Source organism: Antedon bifida, chromosome 5, assembly GCF_963402885.1.
Source record: "Antedon bifida chromosome 5, ecAntBifi1.1, whole genome shotgun sequence".
In the NCBI taxonomy this organism is placed as follows: Eukaryota; Metazoa; Echinodermata; class Crinoidea; order Comatulida; family Antedonidae; genus Antedon; species Antedon bifida.
Genome location: NC_136230.1, coordinates 21,223,228 through 21,241,143, shown reverse-complemented (window position 1 = coordinate 21,241,143; position 17,916 = coordinate 21,223,228). Strand labels below are relative to the sequence as shown.

At 31.7% G+C, this 17,916-nt stretch overlaps 2 protein-coding genes across 2 annotated transcripts; both read left to right on the top strand.

Moving 5' to 3' along the window:
- Positions 1 to 1,202: 1,202 nt before the first annotated feature.
- Positions 1,203 to 13,453, top strand: LOC144842739 (alkaline ceramidase 3-like). The gene is made up of 10 exons (XM_078699258.1): positions 1,203 to 1,430; positions 5,700 to 5,810; positions 6,100 to 6,152; positions 7,365 to 7,417; positions 7,780 to 7,897; positions 8,795 to 8,850; positions 9,848 to 9,949; positions 10,186 to 10,290; positions 10,725 to 10,770; positions 12,511 to 13,453. The coding sequence occupies exons 1-10, from the start codon at positions 1,310 to 1,312 to the stop codon at positions 12,568 to 12,570; spliced, it is 825 nt and encodes a 274-aa protein (XP_078555384.1). The 5' UTR covers positions 1,203 to 1,309; the 3' UTR covers positions 12,571 to 13,453.
- Positions 13,454 to 13,847: 394 nt separating this feature from the next.
- Positions 13,848 to 15,774, top strand: LOC144843590 (uncharacterized). The gene is made up of 4 exons (XM_078700436.1): positions 13,848 to 14,023; positions 14,805 to 14,921; positions 15,127 to 15,240; positions 15,546 to 15,774. Exons 1-4 carry the CDS (start codon positions 13,948 to 13,950, stop codon positions 15,584 to 15,586), a joined length of 348 nt encoding a protein of 115 aa, XP_078556562.1. The 5' UTR covers positions 13,848 to 13,947; the 3' UTR covers positions 15,587 to 15,774.
- Positions 15,775 to 17,916: the final 2,142 nt, after the last annotated feature.

The window sequence follows — 17,916 nt, the reverse complement described above, 5'->3', positions numbered from 1 at the left end:
ATCAGAATAAGTCAAAATCCACACTAGTAGATCGTATAGACTGAAGACCTACGTTTAATTATGTTGGAACGATTTCTTTTCTATTTAATATGAGCATGGAGCTATAAAATTAGAAGTATAGCTCCATGATATGATGTTTTCCTGAACCACACTTCTTACGTTTCTACGACACTTGTAGGCTACGTCTGCGATTTTGATTTCACTTGGTGACTTATTGATGTATCATTTTAATAATGCTCAGTTGATATTATCATTTTGAAGCCAATTATTTTTAGTTTATCTTCTGGTTTTTCGTTTGCCAATTTACAATATATTGTGTTTATCTTTTGGCCTAATGCATTATGACATGGCATATTTACAATCATATTATAATCTATTTTTTCTTTATTGAGTTTTTGCGTTATGGACATTTTCAGGTTACGATACGACGTGTTAGTTCATGTATTCGTATTCGTTAGAAACCTTGGTTCACAATTCTAAAGGGTGTTTTCATTTGTGAAGTGTCCTGGAGTTATCAGAGTGGCTGCGTAAGTCGAATTATCTTTTCAATGTTTGTCCATTAATTAATCCAGCTGCAAATATACGCCTACACTATGCATTTTGTTCTATCACCATTGGAATTTATCACAAAGTCAAGATATCCGTAATTTATTTTTCCTTCCAGTTGTAGTAGTTTAAACAGCAATTGGAAATATGAAGCTTTTCTTTTGCAGGTTTAATTTAGTATAACTGTATTGCTTATCAGACATATTTCACTAAGATAATAATTATTAATTATAGTAACTTTACATGTGACTTTGATAAATGTAACGTCGTTATTGCTCAAGAATGTTCATACAGGTAAGTACTACCTCTAGTAGGCCTAATCTCCACTAATCCTATCCCGGAAAGAAAGGCATCAGTTACACATGAGCGGAGACCCCGGGATTTGAGAATTGATCAAGGGCTGAAATAAACACAAGTTAACTTGTATAGTATTGTCTGTAGTTGTAAGACTAATAGTAATACTGTACACAAGTTTGAATATTAACAATAATAATCCCTTTATTTATCCGAGCCATTGTATCCGTATTAGAACAACCGGGTCGGGTATAATGCCAACTCATCGGTGTTCCGCTTCAGTGCGTTTCGGATGAATGAGCTTTTGAGACTGATCTGGTGCATAATAATAAAAAAGTGTTTACATTTTACGTTAGAGTACTGTGCAGTAGATGTATGCTTGTTCGTGTTGACTTGTCTTTAGTATAGAAGGAAAGGAAGGTGTGTTTTTTAGAATGATCTTTTTCTAAGTCGTATGAATTAAAGCACAATGCACATGTCTACTGAGAGTCAAGTGGGCAATTATGTTCATGGCTACTGGGGAATTCCTACATCTACAATTGATTGGTGTGAAGATGATTACGTTGTCTCGTTCTACATCGCTGAATTCTGTAAGTTATCATTATTAATACATAATTCATAACCCATACTATTTTTATTTTATATTAATAATTCTTATTGAAACTACAAATAGGACTACTCCGAGATGGCAAATCAAAATTATAGATGTTTGGACTACCTGTATATGTTTATGCCCTCTGTGACAATTAAAAGTGCGTGCATGTCCTATTTAAATCAATTTATACCAATTAACCGTACAATATTGAACTCAACTAGTATTTATAATGAATCCTTTATTGTGCGAAAATATCGAACACCAGATCATCCAAACTCTCGTCCTAATGGCATTGTGTTTTAAATCAGGTTTACGAGTTGATATTATAATAGACCTTTTGTTGGAAATTGGATTTTGTTGGATTATTGATACTAATATAAAATACCAGCAGATATTTCAACATGTATTCATGTCATGTCATCATAGCTAATAATCAAGATGTGCTTCATATAAAGTTTGATAGATTCAAATACAGTAAAATCCCTTAATAGGATACTTTGGGACAAGCTTCCCCTGAATAAGGGTTGGCCGTGGTATAGGGGTATTTCCCTTCATTTTTTTTACAGAAAAGTGTCCCCTTAATAGTGGTGTCCCCTTATAGGGGTGTCCGAAAGGAGGGGTTCACTGTAGTAACAACTGTCACCGTAGGCCTAATTTGTTTTTCCTTTCGCATGTTGAATATTTTTTTATTACCGATTTTGACAAATTTACGGAAGAGAGTCGAGAGGCAGATCCTCTTCATAATTAATATAGATTCAGCAAAGACTCAAAATCAATGTTCTTACTTAATGTCCATAACAACATCATTTATTACACCAATAATTAACCACATCTTTTCTATTATTAACCTATACATTGATATTGGTGTTGCAAGATTTGAGGCTGCGCTTATATGCCCCTTCATCTGTTTATGTTTTTACTATTTTTGTGATAATCAATAAACTTTAACTTGAAATAATGAATGCACAATGCATATAATTATAATTATTGTTTGATTATATTGTTTGATTTTAGTCAACTCGCCATATAAGATAATGTATACATCCCAGGGCAGTAATCCTGCTAATTATTAATCTACAAGATGCAGGTTTCGGTTATGATGTTTGCCGAAGATAACGTATTGAAAATTGGGGAGATTTTTGTTGTAGTACCCCGAGAATTACTAATCATTCCGGTCTATCCAATTCCTAATAATACATAGTAAAATTAAAAACAGGGCTACTCATTGTTTTATTCAGCATTTGTAGGGGGACAACAACAATGTACCCTATATGTTTGTATTAAAAGGATGACGGGGGAGAGAAAGCCGGGGCATTCAAGCTTTATGAACTTTCTTGATTCCATGGGCCCACTGTTATTATGAATAATATAGCTACTTGTTAACTATAACTATACATAACTAAGTTTGTTTGTCGGACTTAATTACTATATATTTATATATAAACACATTAGGCATAACATTAATTCTAAACCGCCCGGAAATTTAATTAATTAATTTAAACGGTAAGATGAGGAAATCTGTGAGAATGAGAAAAAGTCACCCCAACAAAGATTCGAACCCGGACCTTCTGCTTGATATGCAGATGTCATAACCATTAAACCACTAGGGCTTTCATGATATAGTTCAAACCCGATTGGATAGCGACTCTTTAACATTCTCGGCGTGGTACTGCGGAACAGCACTAGTCCCTCAATTGTACGTGCACGCGCACCAGAGATCAAATTGATACGCCCTCATCTATCAGTATTTTTATTCACGAAGCGGGATCTCCGGAGAGATACTTTCATATATATAAACACATTAGGCATAGAACATTAATTCTAAACCGCCCAGTGATATATATATATATATATATATTAATTAATTAAATTTTCAGTATATCACCGGGCGGTTTAGAATTAATGTTCTTTGCCTGATTTGTTTATATATATATATATATATACAAACAGTTAATAACAATATTGATTTTACCGGTAATCCGATGAATATAATCCGGCATTGAGATGGCTTAGCAGCTATGAAATCGCAACCTTGTTTTATTCAATACAATAGAAATAGTCTTATACAAAATGCTAGAGTAGCCTAGAATTTGTCAAAGTGGATTGAAATTCAATAGTAATATAAAACAGCCTGCATTATTTTTTTTAATTCCACTAAAAGAAAGTCCATAAAAATGCGTTGTTATGCGTCCACTTTGTATATGTGTCCAGTATAATTTTCTGTTTCATTAAATAAATAATATAGGCCTAAGTAAAACTTATACGATTAAGCATGATCCATACTTTGATAGGGCCCTCCAGAGATGGTGTATGGTGTTTAACTGCAATGAAGTCGATCATTATCTGAAATGATACATGGAACTGCAATGTGGTTTTCTAGTTCTATGATTTTCAATGTTTACGCCATTATTATGTCTACAAATAGCGACAGCCTTAAAATTCGTCCATCCTACCAGGGAAGAGTTAAATTGTAATTAAACTCTCCCTGATCCTACCACAACTGTCCTGATGTATGTCATGATAATGCCATTTTACACGGTGATTTGCACAATGCCGGAATGTCCGAGTAGGAAATCATTAATAAACAAAAAATGTGTTTTCAATCGTACCATGTCCCAAGATGCATGTACTTCCTGTTAACATTCCTCATTTTATCGGAACCAATTTGCAAACGCCATGCAAGCAATTTTACTTGATGGCAAACCTGGGATACAACCGTATCACACACAAAAAAACAACTACGATTCGTCAAAACAATTGCGTTTTGCATTTAGTTCATTTCTGGTTCACCTGTATTGTATAAACTAAACAATTTGACAACTTTAACAAATTAAAAATAACTGATTTAAAGAAAGAAAAGGGGAAATTCAAAAAGCAAATGCTTATAAATAAAACCCATAGTACTAAAGACTAATTTGTATAGTTTATATAGTTTCATAGTGAAACTTACAATTTCCCGATACACTAATGATAGTGTACCGTTCGGTTACATAAAACGAATTTGAAAACAAAAATATACCATACTTCTACAGATTTATTTAAATGTTCTTCCAAACGATGTCTGAGTCACTAACGAACCTTTGACATATTAAATTGTCTTCTTTTTGTACCTTTTTGTCTCTATCATTACCAAGGATTATCGATAGTCATGTCCACAGGTTACAAACATAAGATAACATAATTATACTAAGATACTCTACTTAAACAACGTCTTACAACACAATCAACGTCGATGTCATGTTTAATATGCATTGATTCAGAAGGGTTAACGCATGATTATCTCAATAACCTGATCTGTTTGTTTCTTAAATGAATGCAATATATACCGCAGACATTACTATTGTCTTCTATTTCATCAAATGTGTTATGTGGTTTCAATTAGAAATAAAATTAATTGATATTACAATTTTTTATTAAAAGTTTATGAAGTCTAGATTTTAAAAGAATGTGAAATTGTTAATTACAAGTCTATAGTTTGTAGATAATTAATTTTTTTTAAGAATTTATGTTTTGTGATTTTGTAATTACAGTAATGTAAATACATATTTTTTAAATAAATAAAGAATAAAATGAAGCAACTAAATTTTGAACGACGTTTGTTGATACAGTTTTATTTGAAGTATATTTGTGATGGTTACCTGTTTTTAGAGGGTAAAGACGTCGATTCAAACAAGTATATCACATGTTAGATCTTTGCCATGAAATAATAAGTAGGCCTAAAGTACCGTATCAAACTTTCTCATCCGGTATATTATCTTAAAAACGTAGAATTTTTATATTTTGACGGAAATGTGTTCTGGACCTCAATATGATTAACTCATTAACTATTTCATATCCGATCATAATTTCACAAAGACAAATATTAAAAGTACTCTAAAGCCATAAAACAAACGATCACTATCGCTCTTCAGCAATTATTCATGTGTACAGTGTGACTTGTGTGTGTTGTTGCTAAAACCATCTGTGTACGTTTCTATCTCTTATAATTATTAGTCCAACTGTAGAACATAATTGATTTTCAGATAGCAATTGATAAGGTTGTTGATTTAACTCGGGAGAGTTGTATTAGGGATTTAAATATTGTATATGCGTTCGTGTTTGTGGTTTACTCTTTCAAGTATTTACTTGTATAAAGGTTATGTAAAAATCTTACTGAGTGTTTCAATTAGAAATATTCTATTTTTAACCGTCATCAATTATCGTGTTGTCTTCACTACTATCTTGTATTTCCATAATTATGCTTTCTATTATATTATACTTTCAGGGAACACAGTGACAAACCTTGGTATAATCATTCCTGCTATTTTAGGTCTTATAACTAGTTTTCAAGACAAATCTGAACCACGTATGATATGTGGGTACATTGCTTTGCTAGGTAAGATAACCACATGTAGGACTATACTTTAACAGTAAATAATAGTAGGACTATACCTTAACAGAAAAAAACATAATACGTCACAATGGCTAGTGTCGATGTGAATAATTTCTCTGAATGTGACGAGTTTCAACAAAAATTGAACTTAACGAATATAATATGAACATGACGTATCAACGATACGATTATTGTTATCAGATAATTATTATGATTTGATGACTGGTGGCAGACAATAATTAATTTAATAACAATTACAACAATTAATTATTGTTGTTTTCTAATTTTTTAGCTGTCGGTATTGGTTCATGGTGCTTTCATATGACATTGCAATTCCATATGCAGGTGAGAATACAGGATATTCAGAGAAATGGTTTAATGAAAACAAACTCACACTTATACTGTAGTATAGCATTAATCGAATTTCACCATTTACAGGACCAGCACATATATTGCAATAAGCGCACCCATGCATCAATATTCATAGTTTAAAAACATGCTGGCAACATTTCACATGAAGTGACAGGAATATGTTAATTTACGGGATATTATGATATTTTACTACAAACATTATACGGAAATCATACAAACTGTAGGGTTGAACTTTGTTGTCATAAAAAATAATAATAGTTAACTATAATTGCGCCTTATACTTATGACGGGTATTTACATTTTTCAGAATCAAAGGGCAGTGGCAGTGGACTAGTATGTCTCTAGACACATGTGCTATGTTTTAATGTTGACCCAAACAACGTACTGTATTTTCAGTTCGATGTAAACTTTGTTAATTGAAAAAAAACACATAAAACAAACCCAAATTAACCAAGAGACCTAATAACTCCAAAGAGGCAACCGAGACAAATATTTGTACTCATTGCAACAATTGAAAATATATAATATGCCTATACATTATCTAATTGAGGTATTTATGTCAAAACAACAAACGTCTACACAACAGAAGGCAAATAATTTCGTATTACAAAGTGCAATATTAAAGAAATTATTAAAAATTAAGAAATGTTAAAAGAAGATAAAAAGTTAGTTTTATTTTAAATATATGAAGATTAGAAATGTTAAAAATAAAGGACGTGTAAGGCAATGTACGAACTCCCCGACGAGGGGACGTACGCGCGATCGAAACAAACAATAATTGCTTGGGGCTAACAAAAGGGTATGAGTGCGAAGCTCCTGCAAATTATGACAGTTATGACGATATTGGACATTAAAAGATAATTTTATTTTACTTTTAAAATCAGTATAGTGGCTAGTAGTACACTTAATATGGTTTTGTTATTTACCAGAAAAGAAATGATCATATTTTTCTCCCCGACAAATAATGGTCAATACTTCCCGACAAGTGGGGGGGGGGGGGGGGGGTTCGGGGTTCAGCTTCCTTGTTGGCAGCACTCGACACGAATGGACCCTTATAGGGGAGTAGAAAGTTGTGGTGTGCGCAATTCAGGCCATTAGTCACAGGTTATTCTCCCATTCAAACTTTAACAAGAGTTTTACATTTTGATATGCATGTTATAATATATATTGTTCAATTGATTTCAGCTCCTGGATGAGTTACCTATGCTGTGGGGTTGTTGTATATTTTTATATAGCCTGTAAGTATTTAGTACGTTTTTCATTAAAAATTGAAAATTCTTTGAAATTCAAACAATAACAGTACAAAAGAAGAAGCAGATACTTTTGATAAACCATGGTTTCAATTCACTGTATAAGCAAAGGAAATAATGATAAATATTGAATAACAATAAACAACAATAACTTGAGGGCACTTCGAGAGTGTAACCTACTACAATAATACATTTTTAGATGATAGATCATAGAAAATTGTGACCAAGTTTGTGAGATTTTGATAAACTGTGGCCCCTGGGTTAGAAAAAAACACCAAACCCACAAACATACATGGGTGGACAAAAATCGTAGGCGCGGTATAATGAAGGCAACTATTTTCACTTTTCAGGTTTGCATGTAGTTCTTCTCCGAAAAGCTATAACATCATGTTAGGAGTTTCAATGCTACTATGTGCTGTTACTGTCACCATTGTCTATGTTGTTTTTTTGATTCCATCAATATTTCAGGTACGGTTCTAACTATCTCGTCACTGTTTTCTATAATTGCATCAATAGCATAGTGAGGCCAGATGGTTTCTTATTTTGAAAGTCACATGCCGACGGCGGTCGCCGCGTATTCACATTTTAAAAATGCCATCCAGCAGCAGCGTTTTTAATGCTTTTGTCTCTCCTCGGCTCCGTCTTCTACTTTTATATCTATATTTCTATGTTTTGTAAAGTTTATCATGTCTATTGCCGAAATGATTAAAATAAATAAATAAATAAATAAATAAAGCTTACCCGCTATTTATAGGATTGACTATCGTGTGCTTTATAAATTCTTATGAAATGTAGGGCAAACTGTCGTAATTTGAAAGTCCAGACAGGATTGAACCTGAACCTAGGTTAGGATTGAATTTGAACCTAGGTTAAGATTGAACCTGAACCTAGGTCAGGATTGAACCTGAACCTAGGTTAGGATTGAATCCGAACCTAGGTTACGATTGAACCTGAACCTAGGTCAGGATTGAACCTGAACCTAGGTTAGGATTGAATCCGAACCTAGGTCAGGATTGAACCTGAACCTAAAGATCAAAAGGCAATCACCATGCTACTATTATCCCGTTTCCAATACTGTTGTTGTGCAGTTTTATGTGTAGTGTGCCGTACAAGATATACAAGATTCAATGGGCATACGAGATCCAAAACAAAGTGAAAGGCCTATATGTCAACAGTGTAGGCCTACTTTAGTGTACAATACCGTAAGGCATTACTCAATAGCAAAATGAGTCTCAATATTTTGGGTACATTTGAATATGCGGTCCTAAAAAAACGTTATACTGAATATTTTTTTATTTTAACTTTCAACTTCAATTTAAAATTGATTACTGTATTAATTATGATACGTTTTTTTTTATTGTTTAGATATCGTTTGGTATACTTGGAATAACCATGATTGCATTGTCAATTAATTTCATTAGGTAGGTATTTTTAACAGTTTCGTACTGTAACACTTCAACCAATAGCTAAACATCAGTTGTCGTGTATTGCATCCAAAAGATGCATTCTGAATAGAATTTTATAGAAATCGAATTGTGTACCTTCATCACATTAATATTGGTCTCCATCAGACTGGACAGACTGACTTTCTCCAGAATTCATTCGTTGGTTCAAAGGGACTATTTTTTTCAATTCGAAAACAACAAAAAAGACCAAATAATTATATTCATTTAATATCTTTATAATACAAAAATAGTATGATACTTTCTCTGGTTTCACAGTTTTTTTTTTGCTAAATTGTCAAGTTTTCTCAATTTCTTGAGTCCAGGTCAATTATTGTTTATTTTGGTGGTATATTTGTTTTTTCCCTCGCGAAACCTCTTTTAAATATGTACTGTCCTTTAAAACATGAAAAATAAAGATTAATAAAATCAGACTTTGAATAGGCCTTTTTTAGTTTAATCAAGTTAATCACTTCAATAGAAAGAAAAATGGAAACAAATTTCACTTATAAAAAGACAAATAAAATGGTTAAATTCAACCAAAAACCTGTTGACTGGCAGCCAATTTGACTATTTGTTGCGTTAAATTACCGGTTTTTTTTCTGGTAAATAATTTATTTTTCAATCCATCAAAATGGCATGGCAACAAATTGTTTAATTATTGCAGGGGGACAATATATCTTTAAGGTGTCCCCTTGTTCCACTGTATGTTTTAATGCAGACTCTTGATTTGATTTAATTTATTCAATTTCAGCATGAAATTAAACAAAATGCCAAGGATATATAGGCCTATTTAAACAAATTTAAATTTTAGTTTTAATTTAAAAAAATGATAAGACAAAGAAGAGAACAAATAAAATTAATAAATTAAACATAGTGAAATTTGTACAATGAAAGAAAATGAGAATTTAATATAATTTGTTTTTATATGTGATTTGTGTTTTGTTTTTATATGTGATGTGTGTTTTGTTTCAAGGACAACTGATTGTTCAGGGAAATTCTTCTATTGTACAATCACGTGCTACACATTGGGAACTGCTTGTTGGTGTTTGGATTATTCAATTTGTCCATCATTACAGTGAGTACATTAAAGTGTTCATTTTGTTATGTGTCTGTTTTTTATCAAACATTTTGCTATATTCAATCATTCAACGCGTAGTATGTATGACGGGGGAATAAATAAACCTGCACTTTATTTAAAAAAAAACAATGTTCAATGTCAAGATCCCAATGGAGATACGTTTCTTTGATCTAATCCTTGCTATCAGAGTTTTACTTAAATTTTTTTTGTAGTTGTTTTATTTATTTTTATAGGTACTTTAGAACGATTTTACCAGTTATATTGCGACCACTTCTTCAACTTCACGGATGGTGGCATATCTGTGCTGGCTTAGGAATTACATTTCATATTTTGTTTATGTGAGTTTCGTATTCATTCTGATTAATTTAAACAGACATTGAGAAGTGTATATTTATAGAGAAGGATTTGTGGTCTTTAAGGGCAAACGCTAAACTGCCCGAGTCATACCACAATAATAATAATAATAATGATAACGATAACGATAACGATAACGATAACGATAACGATAACGATAACGATAACGATAACGATAACGATAACGATAATGATAATAATGATGATGCTAAACTAAAATTGATTCCACGCGTTTTAAGGAATGAAATAATAAGTACTGCCTATACTAACTGTGGTTTATGTTTGTCTCTCGGTAATGATGAACCGCAATTATACATTTTGTATACAAAAAATTAAACAAATGTGAAACTTTTTAAATAATTCTTAAACCTGTTAAATTGTATGTTGTACTTAATTTATGACTTTTATTTGTTTTCAGTTACGATATACGTTGTCATTTTCTACAAAAAAAACGCAAAATGAAGGTAAATATAAATTAAGAGTCAAATTTATGACTACCGCCTTCAGTGACAACATCATTTGCCTACCTACCATGCGGTGGTTTTCGTCAACATTGTAATATTACCCATCCATTAACTTCCTTTACCGCTGTTTTAGCTACAATTGCCTATTTTGATATCATGTGTCGTTATTTAAAATATAGGCCTATAATAATATTTTATGGAATTTTATAAATTGATATTGTTATTACTTTTAGAACCTTAAATCAATACTCATTTCGCCCATTTCAATCAACATTATCGTAGATTTTGTAGTTTACAATTAGATTATGTCCAATCCAATTAAATATTTTCCCAATAACTTGTTTCTGTATTATTTTAAATGAAGACGGTTTTTATAATTATTTTTATATTAAATATCATGTGTCTTTTATTGTCGTTAACCTTTACAACGTCAGAGTAAACTTTGTTAGCATTAACATTTCATATTGCACAGTGGCAAATCCATCATTCCCTTCAAAATGGTTTGTATAGGCGCAGTATTCTAACGACAAAGTTAACTTCATTCATATTCTTTATTATTAACATCGATGCCATGTTATAATATACTGTATTATATAACACCTAAATAAATTCCTGTCATTTGATTGGACGAAAAAATTGGCGTGCAATAGTACGCACTATTAAACGATCGTAATAGTACTTTTTTTAGTGTACGAAAAAAAAAATCTTTTCGCAATTGGAAATTATTTTGTTTTATACTATTGCTTTTAAAATACAACAGCGCCACTTATGTTATACTTTCGCCGCGATTTGAATGTTATGACTGTTTTTGCGCGATGTAAGGCTATATTTCTGGAATATGTACTAATTAGATCAAAAAGGCATTTAAATTAGCTTTAGATCGTTTGTAGGATTTTGATTATTAATTAATGGGAACATCTCTATAAGACGTGGAATCGTTGGAAAAAACATAATTAGCCTACATGAGTTCCAGTTGTCTGTCGAAGTTTTGCCTTTCAGCCTAGGCCTAGCTAGTATTAGCCTAGGATTGTTTGGTTGTTTGTTGACATAATTAACACTAAAGTATGTGTGTTTATAAAATCCATATAAATATAACATTTAATATAATATTATTAAAAACCGAATGTTACTGTTTTAATCAATGTGATGTAGGCCTTGGCTAAGGCTACCTTTTATTTGATTCAAATGACAGGAATCTATTTAGATGTTATATAAAACAAATAATGAATGTTTTATAAACAACAAATTTTAATATTGAGTAAATGTAAATATCTTTGTAATTCAGCTAAGGCTGCGATGATGATATAGAAATAAATGAAATGAAATGAAAAAAAAATATTCGTGTAATGGTACAGATAATGGCATTTGGTGAATGATAAAAAGTTAAATATCTATAACACCGGTGTGCATCACGTAACATTTTTTTATAAATTATTCGCGCATAAAGAAAAGAACCAGTGTCATCACATATCTATAGTCACAAAACTATTATTTCAAAAACATTAATATATAGGCCTACATACCTTATTTACAGCTGAGAGAGCAGTTTTACTTAATTTCTTAGAAATCGTTTGTTTAGGCCTATTTATAATAACTCCAAAGATACTACGTATACCATGTACGATATAATTTAGGATATTTTAATGTATATTTATACTTCAAGATGATTACAACTCATTTAATGTTAACCTTAATTATTTATTATTTATGACTGACTTCCTCTGTTTATTTTTGTTTTAGCGATTTATGGGAGTTGTGCCTTATATTCGTGTAGAAAATACAAGACAAGAAAAAGCTTGAAGTCATGACTTAGATGGTTATAATAAACTGAAGGATTGTATAGAATTATCCATGATAAATCGAATGTAGGCCTATTAGGCTTTGTTTATGTCAAACACTGCTTGTAAAGTTCAATCCGAAATTTATTGTAATATTGAATCGTATAAACGTCACCATAGAGGGCCTTGTCTATACAAAAAGACCAGTACTACGAGCTGCTATGTATTTCCACGACTCGATAAATAACTTAATTGTCTTTCTGTTCGATATTTCTTGACCTGCCAATCTAGATAAATTGTATAAAAGGTGCTATATAATAATAACAAAAGTAACAGGTATATACAATATGCATGAATTGTTTATTACAAAAACAAAAAATAACCATTTAATTTAAGCTTAATGAAGTATTGTTATACATTTGAAGACTATGAATGTCAAACTTGGTGCTGACTGAATTCATTTGTACACTGTTTATTGGCTTCCAATGTTTTCTTTAACACAGTTGATATGGTGTTTCGTAAATGAGAAGGATCGGTCTATTTAATATTGACGATAGCATACCTTGTCCTCATTAGATATAGACGTTTGTCACCTTAGTTATTTAAGTAGCCTTTTTATAATGTAGGCCTATTTGTATATTAACTAATATTGTTTAATTTTGTCATTTGTTAAATTTCAAATGCTACATTTCAGTTGTGTGTGTCATTTTGTAATAGCTTGAATAAAAACCATACAGATAATGTATTATACATAATAATAATATTAATTTATCTTAGTTAATAGTAATTTATTTACTTTAGATGCAATGTATGCAACTATTTAGATAATTGTGTTATCCTAATTAGTGTTAATATAAATAAACGTACAAACAATGGTAGCCTAATGTGTTAAAGTTAATTGTAAATAACAATATAATCAAAAGAAAGAAAGACAAAAACGAAAGGAACAAAGAAGGATATAAGTATACAGGAAAGCTACGAAAATGTAATACTATTATTAATAGATGAGTTGGTTGTCAACATTCGTAGCGACTGTACTGTTATTTCATGGGTTATCCTATGTTGTAGGCACAGCAGAAGGTAAGATTATTATATTTGTATTTACTCAGCAACATTTAAAACAACACATTTATTTTGAGTGTGCCAAGAGCGGCAAAAGAGGCCAGAGGACCACTGTCGCCATAAGGCGTGCCACACCAACACGCAAGGCATACAAACAAAAACAAGAATTATATAAATATCAAATTATCAATATAAATTAGGCATAAAATAACAAATAGTAGTTAACGCAAATTTATAACATCGTTAATTCGATAATTAATTATTCAATGACCTTTAATTTGTGAATGTATGAGTACATAAAGACAACAAGTTGAAAACGTATGTGCACTTCGTAAAGATGAGTTGGTTGTCAACATTCGTAGCGACTGTACTGTTATTTCATGGGTTATCCTATGTTGTAGGCACAGCAGAAGGTAAGATTATTATATTTGTATTTACTCAGCAACATTTAAAACAACACATTTATTTTGAGTGTGCCAAGAGCGGCAAAAGAGGCCAGAGGACCACTGTCGCCATAAGGCGTGCCACACCAACACGCAAGGCATACAAACAAAAACAAGAATTATATAAATATCAAATTATCAATATAAATTAAGCATAATATATATTAAGTGGCCCAATGATGTGTTTTTTAAATCTACCAACTTTTACATACAAAAATCAGTTTTGGATACAAGATGTTTGAAAGTTAAACATACAAATACCTACAAAATGTAAGTATAACATTTTTGTGAAATAATAGTTAAGGTAATTTTGGATTGATTCAGTAGTCACTAGAATCAGTTTGATTATTAGATCAGAATATGACTGATGCAGAATCTACCCTTGTCCTTCTTTGAATTTAGTATAATTATTAACATTACATTGACGACAGGGATACGAAACAAGGGAGCAATATTGAATATAAAACATATCTTTAAAATCGTATTGCATCACAAAGTTACATCAATTAATCTACAGTAGCTATATTTTTAACATACATCAACCAAGCTACCAAAATAACAAATAGTAGTTAACGCAAAGTGTAACAGTAATATTAATAAGTTTGATAATTGATGTCACTCTGTAAATAATACTGAAGAAGTTCGAAATAAAATCAGCACAGGCTTGCCCCAGTTTGTTTTAATATTTTAGATATTTGGATATAAATGTAGATTATTCCAGTGTAAACTTATACCATTAACATCTTACTAGTATGCAATGAAGAACTTAATTGCGAAAATGATGGGATGTGTACGAAAGACAGAAGTGACAACTATTATTGCAAATGTACATCCGAGTATTCTGGTACCAATTGCCACCTGTTGAAAAGTAAGATATATTTTTAATTTTTAGAGGCTATTACGGAAAAACCGAATATCTGTTTCAATTAGGTAAATTTAACAACTTGGTTTAATGTAAAAATGTATCAGGCAAGTATAACGACGCATGCAGAGTAATTCATATTAAAGCGCGTTTTTTCCTAGGCTAAGTAGTCAAATAGAAAGAAATAATATCTACTAACCTTTTATACTAGCATGCAAATCAGGAGATTGTAAAAATGGTGGGATGTGTAAGCAAGACAAAAGTGAAATACCACTATCATATTATTGTGAATGTAAAGACGATTATATTGGTACCAAATGTCAGTGTAAGTAATTTTAAGATATTATTTACCTTTATTTCACTCAGGTCAAAGGTTTTTTTTTTTTTCAAATTTTAAATGGCCTCAAATCTTAAAAGTTGCGAATTTTCGATACAAGTTGCCATACCAAGTTTTATGCTTCTAACCAAATTTGAAAAAGTATTTTGGGTCTAAGGAGCCCCACTATATGGATTATTTTACTAAAATAAAAAAAGAATACATTTTTATTAGTTTATCAAATTGTTTTCGAATTTAATAGTTTCTTTATATTCATTCATAAACTGGAACCATTGTGAATATTATTTTTTCAGATCTCGATATCAGAACCGGGTTCTTTTCTCGAAATGGATAGCGGTGTGGTACCACTTTGAACATAAAAATGATAATCGTCAACAATATTGACTGCAACTTTGTGACAGTTTACAATCTGAACATTTCTATTTTTAAGTAAGATCGATAATCACTCCATACATGTTGCTATAGGTATAATTTACGTATACAAACGATGTTTAATGATGGTTAATATAATATCTTCGAGAAATAAAGTTACCACTACTTTTATTTAATTATTTATTTTTCTCTTTTTTAAATTTGTGTATGTTGTATAAAAGCAAGAACAAAGGCCTACTTAACAGCAATGCTATTGTGTTAACATTAAAATGTGGCATTTGATTCCAAGCATTGTCTATTGCTGGCAAAATGCATTTTTTTCCGACAAAAGTGAGGTATGATTTTGTCTCACCTTCGTAAACTTCTGGTAGTCGAAATTTTACAACTATTGGGATTGTGTTTATATTTGTTTTTAAATTACAATTTAGGCTTTCTTTTCAATGTAAATTTATTCATATTCCGAATAGAACAAATACCTCGGTATTGTTTTCCACTAATTTTCAGATTGTATATTGTTATTCAACAAAGATCAGTGCTTGCATTTTAAAACAAAGTAAAAGGTATCGCTACTACGATGTTATTGTTTACACCAATCCATATGGAAATGATGCTCGTTGTGATTGGCCAATGAATACACACCCACAACGCACCCACCTTACTCAATCACTAATTATTACTAACTAGCAATTATACCCGCCCCAGGGCAGGACGTTTCAAAATTAGTTTTGAGAAGCCTTCTCAGTACATAACACCCGACGTCAGTATCTCCCTATACTCACCAACCTCCATCCCTCTTCAAGAACACCCTACACTCTTTTTAAAAACAAATTCTTCCCAGTGAAGGACAACTTTAGCTTCCAATTGAGAGGAGTATACATAGCTATGATAGGCCTAATAATGGTTTAAGGACGTTGTAAACTGTGTAAATGAATAGGTGTCATATTGACTGATAATTAAAATATCTAATTTAGATACTGCGGTCTCCCAGCCTTCTTTCTCCTCTCTCCATCCCAGCCACAATCAACAAACCTTAATTCCTCCCCTGGACAGTTCAAATATAGTAACTTTTTCCTAGTACAAATTCCAATCAAATACTTCATTACGCCAGTATTTCCGCTCCCCCTCCTCCCTCCCAACACACCCCAGATACTGGGTGATGTGTTTAGGACGGTTCCAGTACAAATAATGTTAGACATCACTTCAACCCATAATCCCTCAGTGACAGTTTTCAAATTGTAGTTTAAAACATTCCCAGTACAGTTTCAGTCATGGTGAATAGGCCTACATCCCCACCCCAAACTCCCCACCCAGCCCCTTCCCAGTGATAATTAAAATACTTTAACAATTTCCTACCACAATTCTGGTCAATTTGATAGCCTACTACCCCTAGCCTAAGCAAAATCCCCACTATCCCCTGAACGCCAACTCTCACACCTATCTCCCAATCCCCCTCTCCCACCAAATCCCCGGACTTTTTGAAATGTAGTTTAAAACCTTCCCGGTACAATTGCGATCATTTTGATACCTCATATGTATGGTTACATGCAGAAATAGAAATTTGTATAATGAACAAACATCGAAAGTAGGAAAAAGTGGGCCATTTTGACCACATGTTGGCCCCTAACTTGGATCCTAGATGGTGGATAGTGTTCAAATATAGCTAGCTTAGAACATTCCCGGTACAATTGCAGTCATTTTGATACCCATATGTAAGGTTACGTGTATAACAAACAAACAAACGTACAAACTCTCTAACTAATAATATAGATTGTGACTTGCTTTGGGCGGGTTTTCACCATCTCGCTGCTTTTCTTTTCTTTTTTACAAGTACAATACAATGTTTAATTTTTATTAAGTAGATAAATACGTAAATTAGTTATGACATTAGATAGCTTGAATATTGTAACATTAAATGTTCGTGGATTAGGCAGAAGAAAGAAACGCACAAGTATTTTTAATTGGTGTAGAAACACAAAAGCTGATTTAATACTACTTCAAGATAGCTCCATTTTTTAAGTTTAGAAAAAAGGAATAATCAGAAAAAACAATGTAAAAAACTAACAACAGATGAGAATAAAGAAATAACTAACACAAAAGACTAAAATTACAAATGGAGTACTACCAACAAAAGTTAAAACTAATGAAAATTTAACAGAAAATAAATTCTTTAGGAGTGAAAGTATTCCCGCTTTAAAAGAAGAAAATAAGAGAAGCTGTGAAGTAGACCTTACAAATATTAGAATGCCTTAATGCCATGAAAAGTATGCCGCAAACTAAAAGCCCGGGAAACGA

Coding starts and splice junctions, on each gene's coding strand:
- LOC144842739 (XM_078699258.1), top strand. CDS start 1,310: ATGCACATGTCTACTGAGAGTCAAGTGGGCAATTATGTTCATGGCTAC. Junction 1,431..5,699: donor GTTCTACATCGCTGAATTCT/GTAAGTTATCAT, acceptor TTATACTTTCAG/GGAACACAGTGACAAACCTT. Junction 7,898..8,794: donor TGATTCCATCAATATTTCAG/GTACGGTTCTAA, acceptor TTTATTGTTTAG/ATATCGTTTGGTATACTTGG.
- LOC144843590 (XM_078700436.1), top strand. CDS start 13,948: ATGAGTTGGTTGTCAACATTCGTAGCGACTGTACTGTTATTTCATGGG. Junction 14,922..15,126: donor CAATTGCCACCTGTTGAAAA/GTAAGATATATT, acceptor CTTTTATACTAG/CATGCAAATCAGGAGATTGT. Junction 15,241..15,545: donor TATTGGTACCAAATGTCAGT/GTAAGTAATTTT, acceptor TTATTTTTTCAG/ATCTCGATATCAGAACCGGG.